At 38.3% G+C, this 21684-nt stretch overlaps 1 protein-coding gene across 5 annotated transcripts in view; it reads right to left on the bottom strand.

Moving 5' to 3' along the window:
* Positions 1-21684, bottom strand: part of STXBP4 (syntaxin binding protein 4) — a 167007-nt gene that overhangs the window by 138479 nt on the left and 6844 nt on the right. For all 5 annotated transcript variants that reach the window (XM_059149747.1, XM_059149751.1, XM_059149750.1 and 2 more), the window contains 3 exons: positions 16589-16665; positions 16015-16136; positions 11967-12099 (listed from right to left, as the gene is read on the bottom strand). In XM_059149747.1, coding sequence (XP_059005730.1) covers positions 11967-12099; positions 16015-16061 — 180 coding nt within the window. In that variant the 5' untranslated portion in view covers positions 16062-16136; positions 16589-16665. The remainder of the gene's footprint in view (positions 1-11966; positions 12100-16014; positions 16137-16588; positions 16666-21684) is intronic.

Below are 21684 nucleotides of genomic sequence, written 5' to 3'. Positions count from 1 at the left end.
TCTTAAATAGAAACAAAAACATACTTACTGTTATCTCTCAACACTGAATATGGAGTACACAGGAAGATATATAAATAAATATAAAATATTAATCAAAAAAACTTCATGGAAACATGTTATTTCAAATGCTATGTGTTGGGCTGGCAGAAAGAAAGGGCTACTTAAGATGGCGAAAGTCCCGGCCACAAAACCTGGGCTCAGACAGGAGAACAAAGACCCAAGCAGGAATCTGAAAACCCTCCCAGCCCCAGCTCCCACGGACCAATGGGACCCTGACAAGTGGGAATTTGAGACCCCTCGCCCCGGGCTGCAGTGGACCAATGGGACCCCGACGAGCAGGCGAAATATCCGAATAAGGGAAACTTGCCAAAAGACCCCCGAACTCCCCTCGAGGCCCCTTAAAAGCCCCCTTCTCCCTGCCTTGGGCGCGACCTTCCGCCACTCTGTTTTCCAGAGTCGTAGAACCTCACCCAAAGGTGCCCATCTCCTCCCGGCACAACTTTCCTGGCTCCCCTTCTCCTGAGCCCTGAAACTTTGCCGGAGAGTGTTTTTAATAAATCTTGCCTTGCACCCACTTTGCCTGGTGTTGTGTTTATCTCGCCGGAGAAACTTTACACTATGTAAAAGAAACTATGAACTAAATGCACAATGACTCTATGACCCGTCTAAATTACAAACATTATTTTAAAAATTAAGCTGAAAAAGGAAACGATTTTAAAATACATCAAATTTAGAAATTTGTATTTTATAAATATAACTAGGAAAGTGAGAGAACACAACACAATTGCTATATTCACTATATTTTGCTACATAATAGGCTGTATTTTTTCCCTTCCACTGGTTAATGTATGAGGAGTAAAACGCAATCGTAATGCTGGAAAAGACTAAGCAGTATGGAGAGAGCACCCACCATAAGGATCCTACATGTTCAGTGAAATCAAAGAGCTAATTTTGTAAAATTGTGTAAACACAGTTCTGTACTGCTTAGGCCCAAACCTTAGTACAGAGTTCGGTTACGTATGCATTTAAATCAACTCTACCAAGACATACTTAGACACTCACATACATTAGCTTGCAATTTAATATGTGAAATTTTACCTTCGGGACGGTTAACTCAAGGTTAAGATGAAATGGCAGTAAACAAGAGAAACAACCTGTTTCTTTTGCCACAGGCAAAAGGCTAAGGCTAATAATCAGGAAGAATGAACAAAATCCCAGAGTGCTTATTTCCAGGAGGAAGGGTGGGGAATGCGGGGAATGTGCTCAGGAATGCCTCAGTAGCACTTGAGATTTTCCACTTTTTAAATCAAGCGGTGAACGCTAAGCAGATTCATAGGTGTTCATTCTATTATGATGCTTCATTTACATGTGTCAAGTATCACATTATAAAAATGAAAAGGGGGCACCTGGTTGGCTCAGTTGGTAGAGCACACAACTCTTGATCTCAGGGTTGTGCGTTCAAGTCCTATAGAGGGCATGGAGTATACTTAAAAAAATAAATAAAATAAAATAAAATAAAAAAGAGATTCTCCATCTCCCAAAATAAAAAGAGCTCATAATATCTGCCCGAAATTAATTAGGCTGAATCCTGTTTGGTTCTATATTCCAAAACTGGTCTTGGAAATAAGAGTCAAATGGAGAAATTTTTAATCTAATTTTAAAATAAGTATATTAACAAATGAGTCAAATGAAAAAAAATGCAATTATTAAATCCAGCTCTAGCCTATTTGGAATCTACAAAGGATCCTAACTAGAATCAGTTTAATAAAGTAGATTACAGCTGAAATTTAATACTACTATTGACTTTTATCACAAAGCCTAGGAGAAAATGAAGAAAGCCCTGTTTCACTGGAGCAAAGCATACAAAGGCCATTGACAAGGAAAGAAAGGATTTTTTAGAATCGGGGTGGCAGACAGTAAAAACAGTAAATATTGTCAGGTGACAATTTTTTCAAATGGTAGGAGACTTCAGAAGGCAGTGGACAGATGTGGAAAGAACACAAGGTTTGGCAGCCAGACAGACCCAATACAAACTTGAGCTCTACAACTTGCTAGCTAGATGTTCGTAAACAAACAGAGGAAGAGGAAAGGGGCTGGGGGAGTCACACAGTCTCATCTACAGAACAACATTCAAAACTGTTGGAGGTGGCTCCTGTGTCCATGCCTCTCATACATACCACAGCTGCTATCAGGGTTGCAGAGAAAAAGACTACAGAAAACAGAGGTAGGCAACAGGATTTCGGCAGACCTACTATCTCCTACATCCTCCTTTCAGACGTATTAGCAACACAGCGGGAAAAGCTCTCATGAACACAACATGCATCTTATATTATAGCACACTGATGTCCAGCAGGACAAGGGTCAGAGAAGAAAGGAAGAATAATGCTTTCTGATGGTGGCTTCTGGTGTTCATATATATTTTTTCTTCCTAAAAAGTATTTACAGTGGTGTTTTCTTTTTTTTTTTTTTCTTTGCCTCCTAGAACAAGATCTTAGCTGATCGTGTGAATTTCTGAACCTGTTTAAAAGTCAGAACCTGCAAACTCAAGCAAAGCTATTTCTGTTAGAATCTGGCATTCAAACCAGTGAGCCCTGCCCCAGTTGGATGAATGTATATGTGAAGATACTAACTTTGGGGACACGCTGAGTCTTCTTCCATACTGTCTGGGTTTGGATACAGCAGTTACTGAGCAACTGTACAACTTTCACATGCCCTCCTTCCACAGGTCAGGGCCTGCGTTCTTTCCCATCAACATCTACAAAAGCGTTAAAAAAGTAATAAAGTACTCATGACCACGTCCATGTTTCCGTTGAAAACTACCTGCGCTGTTCACTTATAATGACCATTATATAGTTTTCTAAATAACATGTTACTATAGTACCGTACCATGGACACGGACTGACTCTGATTTAACTAACTCCTTAGTCCTAAATACTAAGGAATGCTCCTGCAAGACTTCTGGTTCCTTTCCCACACTTTCAGAATCTGTCAACTTCTATAGTCTGCCAGTTATTAATCTGCACTTAGGCAAATTGCATAATCTGAGACTTGATTTTCCTAGCTGTAAAGTGGAGATAAATACCTGTCACGCAAGGTTGCTATTAGTAATTAAATAACATACATAAAATCCTAGCACACTGTAGGTGTTAAATAAAAGTGAGTTGAATCAAAACTCCGTGTCTGCTGTAATTCTCACGTTGATAGCAAATTTAGTCCTGTTATTCCTCAAATTAAGAACCTTTAAGGATGCCGAGGTAGATCAGTCAAGTGTCCAGCTCTTGATTTTGACTCAAGTCATGACCTCAGGATCCTGAGATCATGCTCCCTGCTGGGTGTGGAGCCTGCTTAAGATTCTCTCTCTCCCCCTGCCCCTACCTGCCTCCTTCTCTTAAAAAACAGCAAAAACCTTTAATGGCTGTCCATGGGTAAGAAAAGTTGAAATTCCTTAACTTTGCAAACCCTGCACAACAAGCTAGCTGCAACCAACTTTTTCAGCCTTCCTGAAAAAAGCCTCACTTCCCTCCTCAACACATAAATTTTTCATTCGAGTCTCAAAAAATGTTCTTCAAACCAGCCGTGGTCTTTAGAACCTTAATGCTTTTACACATCCTAATTCCTGTCTAGAATGCCACCATCAACCCTGCCATTTCTCTGATAAACTCGCACTTAAACTTCACAGCCAAACACAAACATTTTCTCTGCGTTAAGTTTGCCCCACTGCCTGGAAATACTGAATTGTTCCTCTCTCTCTGTTTCAAAAGCAATTTCAACTTACCTCTATTATTACATTTACTTTGTACTGTCCCTATCTGTTTACCTATCTTTTTTTCTCCCGTTAGAGCACATTAATCCACCCACTTCCAAAATAACAGCACTGATTATTTCAGTTGGCCAGAACCATGTCCTTTTCATGAGTTTTTCCCGTAGCATAGTGCCGGGTCCAGAGTAAGTCCACAATCAGCTGATCAGGGGCAGGAAACAGTCTGAGGAAATTAAGGTGGCTCTGACAGAAGTAATAATGGCAAAGGAGAGAAGAGAGTGACTTGTAAAGTGAATGCTCTTGGCTGCTACTCCTTCTTTCAGCTCCCAACAATGGGACTGGTTTCTTTACACTGTGTCATCCAGAGGCTTCCAGGGATATGCTCAGCATATTCTGAAACCAGACTTCTTCTGAAAGATAAAGATGCCTTACTTCAACCCTTTGTGAACAATGACTAACCATTAGTATCTACAAGCGGTATGATCATTGTCTTTATCTGTAGAGTCTAACCGCCCCCAAAAGTCCTGAATTTATAAAATTTAAAGTGATACTTATAAAATATGCCATTATTTTATGTAGCACTAAAATAAGAAAATGCTAAAAGAAGAAAATGAAACTGATTGTTAAGACTCATCTCATAAAGCTTGTTTGTGTTTTATTATATGTCTTAGAATCAGTTAAATGAAATATAAAATGTAGTATCAGGTTTGAGGAAAAGCTTTTGATTATTGCCTACTTTCCTTACACTAATAGCAGGAAACAAAGAAACAAACAAAAACATTTGAAAACTTCAAAGACATTTCGTGTTCAGAATCTGACACAAAGGGCCAGGGAAGAGAGGTACTTGGTATGGAACCAGATGGTGGCAGTGGAATAGCAAACAAGATTAGTAACTTTCAGAAACATGACCGAATGCCTAAGGGGTCATTAATTCATAAATATTAACTGAGCAATTAGTACGTGCCTGGCATCATACTGGAGATGATCGATATTATGAACAAGACTTTTTGTACTTAGGAAACACACTGCCTTGTCGTTCAGACAGACAATAAAACCACCACAGATATGGATGCATGTTTATAAACTGGGACAGGTGATACAAAGAAAAGGGACAGGATCTAGGAGAAAAGATCTGGAATTAACTGGGGGCACAGGAGTGCCTGGGTGGCCTAGTCATTTAAGCGTTTGTCTTCGGCTCAGGTCATGATTTCAGAGTCCTGGGATCGAACCCTGTGTCTGGCTCCCTGCTCAGAGCGGGATCTGCTTCTCCCTCTCCTGCCTCTCCCCGCCTGCTTGTCCTCTTTCTCTCAAATGAATAAATGAGATCTTAAAAAAAAAAAAAAAAGATAAAATATACTGAAGGGCACAGAGAACACATTCCTTAGGAATTAGTCTTTCAATAGATATTTGGAAATCATAGTAGTGGTGCCATGGGTGTGTTCTCAGTCAGAGGGAACTGCAAATGAAAAAGAGTTTTCAGGAACTGAAAGAATACCATTCTGGAAGCGTAAAGATGGAGAGTCAGAGAATTACAGGGCAGAAGTCACATTATACAGAGCCCTGCAGGCAACTGAGTATTAATATGATAGGCTGGTGGTGGGGAGGGGGATAGGTGTGGTGCACGAGAGCAGGCAAAGCTATTGTGGGGTCTGATAAACTATGTGATGATGGTGGAGGTCGAGGAGACTGATGGGGTTAAGAGATATTTATAGAGTAGAAAAAGGCAAGAGCACATGCTAATCAACTGGGTATGGGTATTAAGGGTGAGGAAGTAGTTAGGCTGCTTTCAGGTTTTCTGACTTTATGCACCTGGTAGGTATCACTCACCAAGACTGGGAACAGAAGAAAAGCTCTGCTTGGGAAAAGATGGGCATACGAGGATGTGGTGTGACTTTTACAAGTCTTGCCTCAGATACAGTGAATTTGAGATGTCTTAAGGAGGTCCAAATGGAAATGCTGACCAAGCAATTGGATATGTGGGAATTAAGCTCAAAGGAGTGTCTCAGCCCAAAGGTTTGGGATTGAACACTGAGGACTTCAGACTGATAAGGGACTGACTGGTGGGTGGAAGTTTTCATAGTTCCTTAACTCAGTATCAGGCATATTTGTTCTCATTCTATAGGCTTCCTCTAACACTAAGCGCTGGAAGAATCTTTCCTTCCATTTCAACTGGAAAAAAACATGTCAAGATGCCCCAAGTTTTAACTCTGAATATGTTTTTCAAAGAAACATGGTGTTTTGGTTACTGAACCAGTATTGTTTTTTGTTTTGTTTTGTTATGTTTCTGCCATTGGGAAACTTTCACATATGTTTATCCTTCTGAGTTCCAACAGCCCCCTTAATATGTGAAGTTTGGGAATATAAATGTTATATAATCCATCAATAAGACTGGGGACTGCATATATTATTAGCTCTGAAACAATATCATATTAAAATAAAATTAAAGCAAGCAAAAGCAGTCACATGCATTTAAAAAATATAAATATAAAAGTATATAATCTAAAAATATAAAAAAGTATAAAATATTTTAAAAAGTATAGTATAAAGTATAAAATATAAAAATATATAAGTTGCTCAGTTTTGCAACTTAATAAAGATAATCTCATGAGCCTGTGTTTCCTATTTTATGAATACATCTATTACTGCAGAAATTTTGTGCAGATTAGAATATTATTAACATGCCTAACAGTATTTAGAAGCATATGTAAAGTAAATGCTATTATAGTATAGTATAGTAAATGCTATATTACTATTATAGTAATAGTAAATGCTATTATTATTAATAACATTTAAAAATAAAATTGGGGCGCCTGGGTGGCTCAGTGGGTTAAGCCGGTGCCTTCGGCTCAGGTCATGATCTCGGAGTCCTGGGATCGAGTCCCACATCGGGCTCTCTGCTGAGAGCCTGCTTCCCTCTCTCTCTCTCTCTGCCTGCCTCTCCATCTACTTGTGATTTCTCTCTGTCAAATAAATAAATAAAATCTTTTAAAATTAAAAAAAAAAAATAAAAATAAAAATAAAATTGCATTTAGAAGTATATGTACAGTAAATGCTATTATTTACTATTATAGTAATAGTAAATGCTATTATTATTAATAAGAACATTTAAAAATAAAGTTGCATCAGTTTGCATTTGCAGAATAATGTGCACATAACTCTCCATCTTGAGGAATTACACAAAAATAAGTGTAAGTCTCCTAGAACTTGTACAGGAATTCAGTAAAGTGTCAGGATATAAAATCAATGCACAGAAGTCAGTTGCATTTCTATACACCAACAACAAGACAGAAAAAAGAGAAATTAAGGAGTCAATCCCATTTACAAATGCACCCCAAACCATAAGATACCTAGGAATAAACCTAACCAAAGAGGCAAAGAATCTGTACTCAGAAAACTATAAAGTACTCATGAAAGAAATTGAGGAAGACACCAAGAAATGGAAAAATGTTCCATGCTCATGGATTGGAAGAACAAATATTGTGGAAATGTCTATGCTACCTAAAGCAATCTACACATTTAATGCAATCCCTATCAAAATACCATCAATTTTCTCAAAGAAATGGAACAAATAATCCTAAAATTTATATAGAAACAGAAAAGACCCCAAATAGCCAGAGGAATGTTGAAAAAGAAAGCCAAAGTTGGTGGCATCGCAATTCCAGACTTCAAGCTCTATTACAAAGCTGTCATCATCAAGACAGTATGGGACTGGCACAAAAATAGACACACAGATCAATGGAACAGAATAGAGAGCCCAGAAATGAATCCTCAACTCTATAGTCAAGTAATCTTTGACAAAGCAGGAAAAAAATCCAATGGAAAAAAGTCTCTTCAACAAATAGTTTTGGGAAAATTGGACAGCCCCATGCAGAAAAATGAAACTGGACCATTTCCTCACACCGCACATGAAAACAAAACTCAAAATGGATGAAGGACCTCAATGTGAAAAAGGAATCCATCAGGGGCACCTGGGTGGCTCAGTGGTTAAGCCGCTGCCTTTGGCTCAGGTCATGATCTCAGGGTCCTGGGATCGAGTCCCGCATCGGGCTCTCTGCTCGGCAGGGAGCCTGCTTCCTCCTCTCTCTCTCTGCCTGCCTCTCTACCTACTTGTGATTTCTCTCTGTCAAATAAATAAATAAAATCTTTAAAAAAAAAAAAAAAAAAGGAATCCATCAAAATCCTTGAGGAGAACACAGGCAGCAAGCTCTTCGACCTCAGCCGCAGCAACTTCTTCGTAGGAACATCATCAAAGGCAAGGGAAGCAAGGGCAAAAAAGAACTACTGGGACTTCATCAAGATCAAAAGCTTTTGCACAGCAAAAGAAACAGTTAACAAAACCAAAAGACAACTGACAGAATGGGAGAATTGCAAATGACATATCAATAAAGGGCTAGTATCCAAAATCTATAAAGAACTTATCAAACTCAACACCCAAAGAACAAATAATCCAATCAAGAAATGGGCAGAGGACATAAACAGGCATTTCTGCAAAGAAGACATCGAGATGACCAACAGACACACGAAAAAATGCTCAACATTGCTCGGCATCAGGGAAATGCAAATCAAAACCACAGTGAGATACCACCTCACACCAGTCAGAATGGCTCAAATTAACAAGTCAGGGAATGATAGATGCTGGAGAGGTTGCGGAGAAAGGGGAACCCTCCCATACTGTTGGTGGGAATGGAAGCTGGTGCAACCACTTTGGAAAACAGCATGGAGGTTCCTCAAAAAGTTGAAAATAGAGCTACCCTACAACCCAGCAATCACACTACTGGGTATTTATGCTAAAGATACGAAGATAGGGGCGCCTGGGTGGCTCAGTGGGTTAAGCCGCTGCCTTCGGCTCAGGTCATGATCTCGGGGTCCTGGGATCGAGTCCCACATTGGGCTCTCTGCTCAGCAGGGAGCCTGCTTCCTCCTCTCTCTCTGCCTGCCTCTCTGCCTACTTGTGATCTCTCTCTATCAAATAAATAAATAAAATCTTTAAAAAAATAAAAAAAAATAAAGATACGAAGATAGTGGGGCATCTGGGTGGCTCAGTGGGTTAAAGCCTCTGCCTTCGGCTCAGGTCATGATCCCAGGGTCCTGGGATCAAGCCCCGCATCAGGCTCTCTGCTCAGCAGGGAGCCTGCTTCCTCCTCTCTTCCTCTCTTCCTCCTCCAAATAAATAAATAAAATCTTAAAAAAAAAAAGATACAAATGTAGTGATCCGAAGGGGCACGAGTTCTTGAATGTTTATACTAGCAATGTTCACAATAGCCAAACTACGGAAAGAACCTAGATGTCCATCAACAGATGAATGGATAAAGAAAAGGTAATAGATATATACAATGGAATACTATGCAGCCATCAAAAGAAAAGAAATCTTGCCATTTGCGACGACGTGGATGGAACTAGAGGGTATTATGCTGAGTGAAGTAAGTCCATCAGAGAAAGACAATTATCATATGATCTCCCTAATATGAGAAAGTTGAGAGACAACGTGGGGGAGCTTGGGGGATAAGAAAGGAATAAATGAAACAAGATGGGATCTGGAGGGAGACAAACCATAAGAGACTCTTAATCTCACAAAACAATCTGAGATTTGCCAGGGGGAGCGAGGGAGGGAGAGGGTGGTTGGGTTATGGACACTGGGGAAGATATGTGCTATGGTGAGTGCTGTGAAGTGTGTAAACCTGGCGATTCACAGACCTGTACCCTTAGGGCTAATAATACATTATATGTTAATAAAACATAAAAAAGTTTTTTTTAAAGAAGTTAAAAAATATAAAAAGATAAAATGTGAATGAGACAGGAAAAAACAGTAAGTGTAAGCATTGCAAGCCTTTTATGTTACCGTCTCCACCTTTCTCTGTTTTAGCTGTTTTCTTCCTTTGAACTTGACCAGATACTGTCAAGGAACATTAATAACTCTGTGCTGCTCTCTAGTGGTAAATACAGAATATAGCTTGTAAGTGACTGCTTTTTGAGACCCTTACAGTGAAATTCTAAGAAAAACCAAGAGAAAGTATTTAAGTGTAATTTTCAGTCTGTTACCACTGATAACAGATGAAGAGTCACTCAGCACCCTACTATCAATTTATTATTTAACTACAAATATTTTTCATGGGAATAAAAAGCACAAACTGACACTTAACATACAGCAAATTTTTAATCATTTATTAGATACCATGATCTGTAACTGCATTATATGAAGTGTGGTTTAGGGACTACCATGGCTACGGTAAACATACACACACACTCACACACACACATCCCTCAACTAAAGTAGTCCTAAATATCTCAATTCTTACAAGACTAATTTCATTTCTTGTTTGATTTTGTTCAAATTTAGTATTTAAGTATACTTTTATTTGGTTAATAATTTAAATTCAATAGCTAAAATTTATATTATAATATCCTAAATTTATTGTATAATACTTACAACATGGTAAGTGTATCCTATTATCTCAACAAACTTGAAACAATTGAAATCATTTCTATTATTTTGCAAATCAATGATGAAGTTAATTTTTTTTCCTAACAAGGAAAAAAAAATGCAGTTGACTAGATAAAATGCTGGCTAAACAAGCATCTAGGATGAGGGTGGGGTAAGCACAAGACTATAAATCTAACTGAAACAAATAAGAGAAAAACAACAATATGAACAAACTTAGAAGGATCCTTTCTCATGCTATATACCTTGACATTAATACAGTATTTTATTAAATTCTTTATATCCTATTTCTCTCTAGAAAGGACTGGAGGCAATTTTCAACAATAGATATATAGAATCACATTAGTAAAACAGAAATGGCAAATAAAATTCAAGAGAAATGAAAATGCAAACATAGTTAACTAGTTTCTTTTTTTTTTTTTAAAGATTTTATTTATTTATTTGACAGAGATCACAAGTAGGTAGAGAGGCAGGCAGAGAGATGGATAGGAAAGCAGGCTCCTCGCTGAGCAGGAAGCCCGATCCGGGGCTCGATCCCAGGACCCTGGGATCATGACCTGAGCCAAAGGCAGAGGCTTTAACCCACTAAGTCACCCAGGTGCCCCTATTAGTTTCTTAAGTTGCTGATATTGTGCTTCAGATTTGGAGCTGAGCTTCCTAGCAATCAGAGCAAAAAAGAACTCACGATTTACATTATTTCTTTTTTTTTTTTATTAAGGTTTGTTTTTTTTTTTTTTTTAATTTTTTTATTTATCAGAGAGAGAGGGGGAGAGAGCGAGCACAGGCAGATAGAATGGCAGGCAGAGGCAGAGGGAGAAGCAGGCTCCCTGCTGAGCAAGGAGCCCGATGTGGGACTCGATCCCAGGACGCTGGGATCATGACCTGAGCCGAAAGCAGCTGCTTAACCAACTGAGCCACTCAGGCGTCCCACGATTTACATTATTTCTTACAGCAAATAGAAGAGTAAGGCTTTTTAATCCCCCACCCCACCCTGAAAAAAAGTATGTTCTGGTCTTAATTCTAAATTTAATTTATCATGTGGGCAACTAACAAGTGATATAATTAACAAACTCAACAAGAATTATTGCAAATTCAGAAATGAGCAGATTTTTATATGCTGAGTTTGCTTGTTTGTTTTGCACTTAGGAGAGGCTAAATGAATGTAGCTCAAGTTTAAACGATCCGACTTAATCCAAACTCTCAGAGCAGTGGAGAGAGAACATGTCTTCAAAAACAATTTCTCTCAACCAGAGAAAGTTAAACAGCCCATAATTAAAAATATGTAACCTTGGGGCATGTCAGTGGCTCAATCAGTTGAACATCTGACTCTTGGTTTCAGCCCAGCTCGTGATTTCAGGGTCCGGAAATGGAGCCCAGGGCTGGGGTCTGTGCTCAGTGCAGCACCAGCTTGTCCCTTTCCCTCTGCGCCTCTCCCTGCTCTTTCTCAAATGAAATCAAATCAAGTCAAATAAATAAGTAAATAAATAAATTCCCTTAATAAATAAAGAAATATATATATATATATATATATCTCCTCTTAAAAGAGCCTGAAATCTATTAGTTTCCTATTTATTTCCTACTCACTCATTAGGTTAAAGCTCTTTGAAGGTAAAGGCCTATTTCCCAGTTCTTGTAGGATCTCTCACTGAGAATTGGTCACAGTGGCGTCCAGTTAATACTAAAAATTTACTGATGTAGTAGGAAACCAAACCTCATCACTGGTGGTCTGGGTTTTTTTGTGAAGTGTTATTCTACTTTCATTTTTACCTTATAACAGTCTCCTCCAGGAATGATTTCCTGAATATATACCAAGGGACCTTCATTCCGGTTAATTCCTCCTAGGATCTTCAGACCAAGGCCTGTTTCCTTGGTAACTGTAATCATCTGAAAGGCAGGATCTCTAAGATAAAGTAAATTAGCATTCACAGGTTAGCCTAGAGATCTGTGCCTACTTTCTCTTTAAACTACGTGCTAAATCACATTCTTAAGATTAGATAACCCGAAATACTCAGTATATACTAGCAATGACATTTAGAAAAGTATGGTGATAGAAAAACAATCAAATGAATTCTGTTACCTCTATTATTTATTTATTTTTCTATAAAAACAAACCATAGAAGAAATCACAACTATAATGCTTATTTCTTTGGAGCAGAACAAAGAAAAATACCTTCAACATTGGACTTAAATAAATGTAAAGATGTATTAAGGTAACTGAAGAGATGTATTTTTAGCTGACTTTTAGACTACACTAAGGGATTCCAAAATTAAAGATTTTAGTGAGTTAGGTTAAGTGACTTTTTAAAAGACATGTCTGTCTTTTAAAGCAAAATAAATCTGACCTCCGCTTGAATCTCAAAGAGAAAAGTTTATCTTTTTAATTTAGGAAGAGTGTTTTCTCATAGAAAGCATGTGCTCCACCCATAATTTCCATCAGACGTAAGAGCAATGCCATCAGAAAAGAAGGAACTGTCAAAAGAATTCTGCAAAAGGTATACCCCCAAGTTGTGCTTCTGAACTCTCTAGTAAGAGGAAACTTGTGCCGGTCTGAGAGAGCTTGAACAGAGTTTGAAATAAGGCTTAGGGCTGCCTGCTTTCCTCTGATGTACTGGGTACTGTGCTAAGAATATACACACATTATGTCATCCAACTTAGTATTTATACAACTCCAAAAATTATTACCCTCATTATTCTAAAAACACCAAAATCGAGGAAGGTTAGCTTGGTGGTCTAAGGTTATGATGCTGGAGAACAGCAATGGAAACCCAGTTTGTCTTACTCCAGAGGGAAAATGTGGTGTTAAGATCTCCTTGGTTGCTGTATTAAAGCCATTGTTGAATTACAGGACTTTCAGCTATCTTCAAACATATCAAAAAACTGAAACTGCTATTAAAAAAGAGTTGCCTCATATCTTACATATGATTATAGCTTTCAGAAAAGACTTTCTTAGCTTCTGCCATAGAAATTCTAACTATATCTTTACAAAAGTGTGTATTTAAAAGTTAAATCATAAAAAAATAGAATGAAAGAAATTAAAATATATTTTTAAAAAACCCAAACCCTTACAAACCTCCCTGCTTTTGAATATTTTGCTCTCTTTGGAGGACAGCCTCCAAGGTTGCATTATACTGAATCAGGCTCTAATGTTGGATGGCCTATCTGGTTACTAGGGCAACAGTCAATTAGCTAGGAAAAGAGGCAGCTGGGATTGGATCCACAATGTTTCACTGTTACAGATTTCAGAAGCTCAGCCCACTCTTGATGGAATATTAAATTGTATGGGCATAACGGAGTGAAACCTATAAATGAGAGAGTGGAACGGGAAAGGGAATTAAAGGACCTTATTCAGTGCCTCCCATAACCTCTTAAACCGTCTAAATGTGGGTTTCCTTCAATGGGAACAGCATATAATCTCCACCATATATTATTGTTTCAGTAAAGGGTCCCTCCTTTTCTAATACCAACAGAGTATCTGTATTTCATACAGCATTTACTTGCTAGGACCTTATTTTAAAACCCCTTATGTTAAGAATTTATATTATTCACTTTTTTTGTCTATTAAAAATAGTTTTGCTGCTCAATGTTAATCACAGAGAACTGCAAGTAAAAACCAGGCAAAGATATTGCTACTCACCTATCAGATCAACATAAACTTAAAACTGAAAATGTACTCAGATGGTAAGGATACAGGAAAGAGTACTCTTGTACACTGCTGATGGGAATGCAAAATGGCATAACTCCTAACGAGATAATTTGGTAATCTCTAAATTTACCTTCTGAACCAGAAATTCCATTTCTAGGAATTCATCCCAAAGATACTCTGGCATAAAATACAAAATAGCTTGTCTACAGGGTTATTTATTTTGACATAATTTGTAATCTCTAAAATTTGCAAACAATGGATGTCCATCAATAAGGTACTGACTGATGGCACCTGGGTGGCTCATTCGGTTAAGTGTCTGCCTTCGGCTCAGGTCATGATCTCACGATCCTGGGATCAAGCCCCTCATTGGGCTCCCTGCTCAGCAGGGAGCCTGTTTCTCCCTCTCTCTCTGCCATTCTCCCTGCTTATACTCTTTCACTCTCTGTCAAATAAATAAATAAAATCTTAAAAAAATATTAAAAAAAAATAAGGTACTGGCTCAATAAATTATGGTACATTCATAGGATAGAATCTACACAGTTATAACAAGGTACAATAAAGACATTTACAGACTGATAAGATCAACAGGATATAATTTAAGTTAAAAAAAAAAAAAGGGCTCTTTGCTCAGCGGGGAGCCTGCTTCTCTCTCTCTCTCTGCCTGACTCTATGCCTACTTGTGATCTCTCTCTGTGTCAAATATATAAATAAAATCTTTAAAAAAAAAAAAAAAAGGCAAGATCAAAAAGTATAGCTATCTTTTTTTAAGAATATGCTGGCATAGGGACCTGGGTGGCTCAGTGGGTTAAGCCTCTGCCTTTGGCTCAGGTCATGATCTCAGGGTCCTGGGATGGAGCCCTGAATCGGGCTCTCTGCTCAGTGGGAAGACTGCTTCTCCACTCTCCCCTCTCTGCCTGCCTGTGATCTCTTTCTCTGTCAAATGAATAAATAAAATCTTAAAAAAAAAAAAAAAAAGAATATGCTGGCAACTGGAACCTAAGAGATGGAACCAAAATATCTGGGGCCATCTTGCCTCAGTCAAAGGATTCTTTCCCATTGGCTCGATTTTGCCTTAGGTAGTTGGACAAAACTTTGTGCTATCCCAGAAAGTCAAACTTTTCAGCACCAGGGCATCGAGCTCTGTGCATGGAGTTCTTTCCATATCACATAGATGGGCCTGGAGACTAGAGTTTTCCAGTGCTCTCAGGAGGGGGTGTCAGAGAAAGACATCCTGAATTTAACTGGCTTGATACTCCTCTCCAGGGAAGACCTGTGAGCCTGAGCTGAAGGACTGGTGTGCACTTGTTTAGTGTTATATACACACATATAATAACATGCATATATATTTATATGTATTTGCTTATATAGAAGAAGCATTGAAAAGGAACTAAGAATAAAAATGGTTATTTATAGGAAGAATGAAGTCACAGAGTGAATGAAGGCTGACTTCTTCATGACTTCTCTGAATATACCTTGTTATATGTGTGTTACATGTTTGCATGTCTGCATGCCCTTTGGAATGTGACTTTACTGTTCCTTCCATTAAAATGTAAAGTCTACATCTCTACCCTTTGAATTTGGACTTGGCTATCTGAATTGCTTCAGTCAGTGGTACACAAGCAAATGTGAGGGAAACAGACATTTGAAAAACACTTGGCTGTGTTGCTTGGAACCATTCTGCCATCATGTGAAAGAGCCTGACCTAGCCTCCTAGAGCATGAGATCAGGTTCAAAGAGACATCAGTCTAGCCTTTCCAGATGAGGCACCAACACATGTGAATGGGGCCATCTTACACTTTGGGTACATACCACAAGAACTGCTCAGCCAAACTCCAAATTATGAGAAAGAATAAATGCTTTTAGGGTGATTTGTTACTCAGCAAAAATTAATCTCTCATTATTTTTATAATGGGATCATAAAATATTTTAGATATTTGAAAAAAATCAGATCAAAAATTTAAAAAAGCATTTTCTACAAAGAATTATAAAAAAGAATGCAGAATTTATCCCATACACTGATTTACATTAGAAGGTAATTATTGATCGACTTCCTTATTATGCTACCTTAAACCACAATTAACTATATAAAATTTTCAATCAGAAGCTCATTAACATTCCACATATTTCAAACTAGGACAGCTCAAAACAAAATAAATTTAATTTAAAAATTACTTTTCAAGTAGATTGGATGATTCCACAGCAGATGTATTTTTATTCATGATTTTACCACAGGAGCCTTGGATTTAACTAGGCAAATGAAGATATTGATGAAGAGTCTAGAAATTCTTCTTTTCCTAAGAATGCAGAAGTAAAAAAGAAATGTTCACATCTTTAGAGTAGTCAAATTCAATGTCAACTTTGCATAGAACATCATATACATGTATATACATGTGAGGTATATTTTATATATTCTGAAGTATGGCACTTCAGTCAATGCTGATAATGTCTGAGAAATACAAAGACAGTTCAAGAAACAGACAGATAGATATAGCTATAGGACCACATCCACATCATTATCTGTATCTATATAAAATCTGCCTTTTCTGGCAGAGGTGAATAACATAGCTAAGCTTCAGGTAACTATTATAGCGTCCACCGTTAATACATTTAAAAATCGCATAATAATAAAAGACTGTGACAAATATCTCTTATAATCACAAGGCTAGAAAGTTTATAGTCAGAATGTGTGTAAAATAATTATACAATATATCCTTGAAGGAAAAAAAAGAAATTCCTATCGTCTTACCAGCTATCTTGAGGGACTTCCTGCAGATCTTATATTACTTTGATGCATATTATGCCATAAGCTTCTTAAATACTTTTCTATGAAAAGAAAAAAAATATATATATGATTTTAATGTCGCATATACAGCTCCACTGTGAACATTAGAGAGAATGGTATAGTTTCACTGCACTAAAAAAGTTGTATTTGAATAGACCTTTACCTCTCTGCATAAAAAATATGAATAAAGTACAGAAACTTTAGAGACATTAAGAACATTTAGCATAACCCTCTTATTAAAGAAATGAATAACTAGATTCAGAAATTGTGTGCTATTCCCCACACAAATGAGAAACAGAGGAAATAGTCAGTGGTTGTTTTTCTAGCTAGCGCTGAGGCTTCAGAGCCTAGAGCATGGACCTTGACATCAGAGACACCTGGACTCCAATTTGAGCTTCTAGGCTTCTCCAAGCCGTGGTTTCTTCATAGGTACTGTAACTACCTTGACTGTAGTGATGGTTTTACAAATGCGTAACCATGTTAAAACTTACCAGATCTTCTAAGGATAAATATGTACTGTTTGCTATAAATCAGTTATATCTTGGGGCACCAGGGTGGCTCAGTTGGATGAGTGTCCAACTCTTGATTTCGGCTCAGGTCATGATCTCAGGGTTGTGATATCAAGCCCTGCATGGGGCTCCATGCTGAGCATGGAACCTGCTTGAGAGTCTTTCCTTCTACTCCTCCCTACTTCCCTTGCAGGTGCACACACTCTCTCTAAAAAAAAAAAAAAAAAAATAATAATAATAATAAAATACACAAAAATAAATCATATCTTAAGAAAGCAAAATTTTTTTAAAAAATGTGATTTTCATTTAAAATTGGCAGAATGGGGGGTGGTGCCCGGGTGGCTCAGTGGGCTAAAGCCTCTGCCTTCAGCTCAGGTCATGATCCCGGGGTCGTGGGATCGAGCCCTCCATTGGGCTCTCTGCTCAGCAGGGAGCCTGATTCCTCCTCTCTCTCTGCCTGCCTCTCTGCCTACTTGTGATCTCTGTCTGTCAAATAAATTAAAAAAATTAAATAAAATCTTTGAAGTTGCCAGAATGGAAAGGGGCTGGGGGGATGGACAAAATAGGTGAAGGGAAGTGGAGGTACAGGCTCGGCTCCCAGTTACAGAATAAGTCATAAAGAGCCCACTTTATAAGTATAAATTCGTAACATTCATGAATAAATGGGAGAACCAGCATGTAAAATGTTTGACAAATTTCTGGAAGACCAAAAAAGGATGATGAGATGGTAACTCATCAAGAAGGACCACAGAAGCTGAAAGCTAGGGGCAAGGCCTCCTAAACACTTTTTTTTTTTTTTTTTAAAGATTCTATTTATTTATTTGACAGATCTCAAGGAGGCAGAGAAGCAGGCAGAGAGAGAGAGGAGGAAGCAGGCTCCCTGCTGAGCAGAAAGCCCGATGCGGGGCTCCATCCCAGGACCCTGAGATCATGACCTGAGCCGAAGGCAGAGGCTTAACCCACTGAGCCACCCAGGCACCCCCTAAACACTTTTTTTTTTCTTTCCTTTTTTTTTTAGAAAAAGAATGTGCATGAGAGCAGGGGAGTGGAGTGGGGAGCAGACAGAGAAGGAGGGAGACGATCTTAAGTAGGTTCCATGCCCCGCACGTAGCCTCATGTCGGGGCTCCCTCTCACAACACTGAGATCATGACCTGAGCCAAAATCAAAAGTCAGACACTTAACCAACTGGGCCACCCAGGTGCCCCGACTTCTTAAACATATGTGAGCTGGAGCCCAGAGAGAGAAAATGGGAATATGTGTACGGTGTACTGGGTAAACAGAGGTGGCATGCCATACCTCTAAGCTACTGCAGGGAAATCAATAACTCACCACACCAGTAACTGATTCAAAGCAAAATTCTGCCTCAAAATGCAGGAAGGAACCTGTCTTGCAGAATTCCAGAGAGGCCGAGGACTAACAAACCCAAAGTTCTAAGGAGAGCAAAACTAAGGCACAGAACTATAATCAAGGCAATCATCCCAGCTCTTCTCTAACTATTAAATGAGGAAGAAATCACAGATTCTGCTGTAAATCATTTGAATGGTCCTCTGGGAACCCAACATAGTGTTGTTCCACTGGCCTGAATGTTAAAATCCTGCTTCAACTTTCCCAGTCTCTGTGGCAGCAAGCAACGGGAACAGGGGAAGCATGCAGATGAAAAGTGGCAGAGAAATGAAGCCAAAGTGAGTAAGATCCCCATCTAGTGGTAATTTTTCCTAACTGGACATAGAGTCCTCAAGTGATGAAACCTAACCTGGGTCTAATAGATATATCGTGGCTAAACTGTACATCAGATTTCATATAAGGTCAAACTTAACAAGGCATTTTAAAATATTACAATGAAATTTAAGTGTTTAAATTACTTCATTCCCTTAACATGCCTGACAGTGTCTTGAGTGCTGGAGGTGAGATTAAAAATCAAAGTCTGTTCCCAGAGAATAGTCAAGTAAACAGACATCAAGAAGGTGCTAAGTGCTCTGACAGTGGTGTGCGCAGAAGCTCTCTGAAAGCACTGATGAAAGCCACTCACCCAGAATGGAATCATCATTAAGCATCAATGCGGCCAGGCACTGTGTTAGAAGATTTTACCCTCCCTCAAAGGAGCCCCACAAGGCAGGTATTATTACATATTTATATTCATATAAATGAAAGGTATTTTCATAAATAAAAACCTCGTCATGGAAAAGCTATGTGACTTGTCCATGACCATAAGGCTAAGCAGTTTTATTTATTTTTCTTATTTTTAATTTTTTTTGAAGATTTTATTTATTTATTTGACACAGAGAGAGACAGCACAAGTAGGCAGAGCATCAGGTTGAGAGAGAGGGAGAAGCGGGCTCTCCAATGTGTAGGGAGCCCAAGGCAGGCCTCTATCCCAGGGCCCTGGGATCATGACCTGAGCCGAAGGCAGCTGCTTAACTGACTTGAGCCACCCAGGCACCCCAACAATTTTAAAGATTTTATTTATTTGACAGACAGAGATCACAAGTAGGCAGAGAGGCAGGCAGAGAGAGAGGAGGAAGCAGGCTCCCTGCTGAGCAGGGGCTCAATCCCAGGACCCTGGGATCACCTGGGATCATAACCTGAACTGAAGGCAGAGGCTTTAACCCACTGAGCCATCCAGGCGCCCCAACCCCAACAATTTTAAAGTGCAATGTGAATCCAGTTCTCTCAAGCTCCAAACCCAACCTTTTTCCACCACAGCATGCTGAGAAACTGATTTATGTGGGAAAACATTCTCTGAAAACATAGGATGAGAGAGTATTAAGTACTAGTAGGCTGTCTGGAGGTGGAGATGATACTGTTGATTAAACTAACAGATATTGGGCACCTGGGTGGCTCAGTGGGTTAAAGCCTCTGCCTTCAGCTCAGGTCATGATCCCAGGGTTCTGGGATTGAGCCCTGCATCTGGGCTCTCAGCTCAGCAGGCTTCCTTTCCTCTCTCTCTGCCTGCCTCTCTGCCTAATAAATAAATAAAATCTAAAAAACAAAAAAACAAAAAACTAACAGAAATGGGCTTAATTTTATCCATCCAAACAGCAGGCTTTTTTTTTTTTTTTTTTTTTTTAAATAAGCCAGGTATTCACTGTTGTATCTTTAAACCTTAAATGAGTAAATAAATAAAATGCCATAAAATGCCTTTCCTTTCCCTCTCTTTTATTTATTCCCTATTCTTTCCTTTACAGAAGCTAGCAAGCCCCTCACCCAAAAGGGGTTCTGTGTTACAAACACACAGACAGACCGACACAAACACACACCAAACTTCACATTATTAATGAATGACACAGAGGGAAAACATCTATTCTTTTACAAGAAATATGCCCATTCAAGGAAAATATACTGTTTTTCTAGTTTAATGACTCATAAGGGGGAAAATGTGAGGTCAGCAAGAACAGAGAAAGTGGAACACTGAAGGAAAAAATTCTTGTTTCATACAATAAATCTATTCCAGAAAACTTAGAGCTTTACTTTGATTAAAAGTTTAAATTCTATATCATTAGAAAGCTCATTAGATAAAAAACCCGCCCATCATGCATATGTTTGAAAAACACTTAATAATTTATATTCCCCAAGAGATGGCATTCAATACTTTCTAAAACTGGTTCTTTTTACCAGACCAAAAATAGAGAAAATAAAAGGAAAGGGATAAAAACATCTGGCAGAAAAGATGGTAAACATTGACTTGATGAAATTACAGTATTGAATGAATAGTCATAATATTGATAGTGAAACAGTATATCTTTTTGGTCTTTTAAAAATAGTTAATACATTCCAATGAGGTATATGTAGTGGATGTATATATCCATTTTAACTATCTCCACACCATTTCCACACACTTAAGTACTCACTGTTTGTGTTTCTTGTGAATACTTTAAGTCCTTTATGCATAAACAAATATGAATACATATTGACTCCTTTGCTTTAGTTTCGACTAAGAAAGTAGGTTAGAGCCAGAACAAAGCATCTAGCTGTTCATGCTGAGCACTGTACAACCCCGAGGGTATGGGTCATATACATGATATAAACAGGTCCTCTGGTATTTTTTTTTTTTAAATTAATGTACAACCTGGAGTTATTTCCGTATTTTTGCATAGCATCCTAATTCTTTTTTATTTTTCTTTCTTAAGAGGGAGAATCTTAAGCAGGCTCCATGCCCAGATGTAGGGCTTTATCTCACAACCCTGAGATCTTGACCTGATCTCAAATCAAGAGTTGAACACTTAACTGACCGAGCCCAGGCAACTCCCCCAATTCTTATTTTTCATAGTGGCATGCATTCCATTTAATGGATGGACCATATTTATTTATTCCCTTATTGATAGATACTTAAATTGTTTCACATTTTTTGCTATTATAAACATGCTGTAATGAAACCCTATATATAGATCATATTGAATGTGTACAAATTGATCTGTGTGACAAATTCACAAAAACAGATTATCAGCATTTACGCACACTTGATATTTTGACTGACATTGCCAAACTGCCCCCAATCATCAAATGCCCTAATTTACCATCCCTCCAATAATAGTGCCTGATACTCCCAATTC

Source organism: Mustela lutreola, chromosome 15, assembly GCF_030435805.1.
Source record: "Mustela lutreola isolate mMusLut2 chromosome 15, mMusLut2.pri, whole genome shotgun sequence".
Lineage (NCBI taxonomy): Eukaryota > Metazoa > Chordata > Mammalia > Carnivora > Mustelidae > Mustela > Mustela lutreola.
The sequence above is the reverse complement of the archived record's forward strand: the minus strand, read 5'-3'. Positions and strand labels throughout refer to the sequence as shown.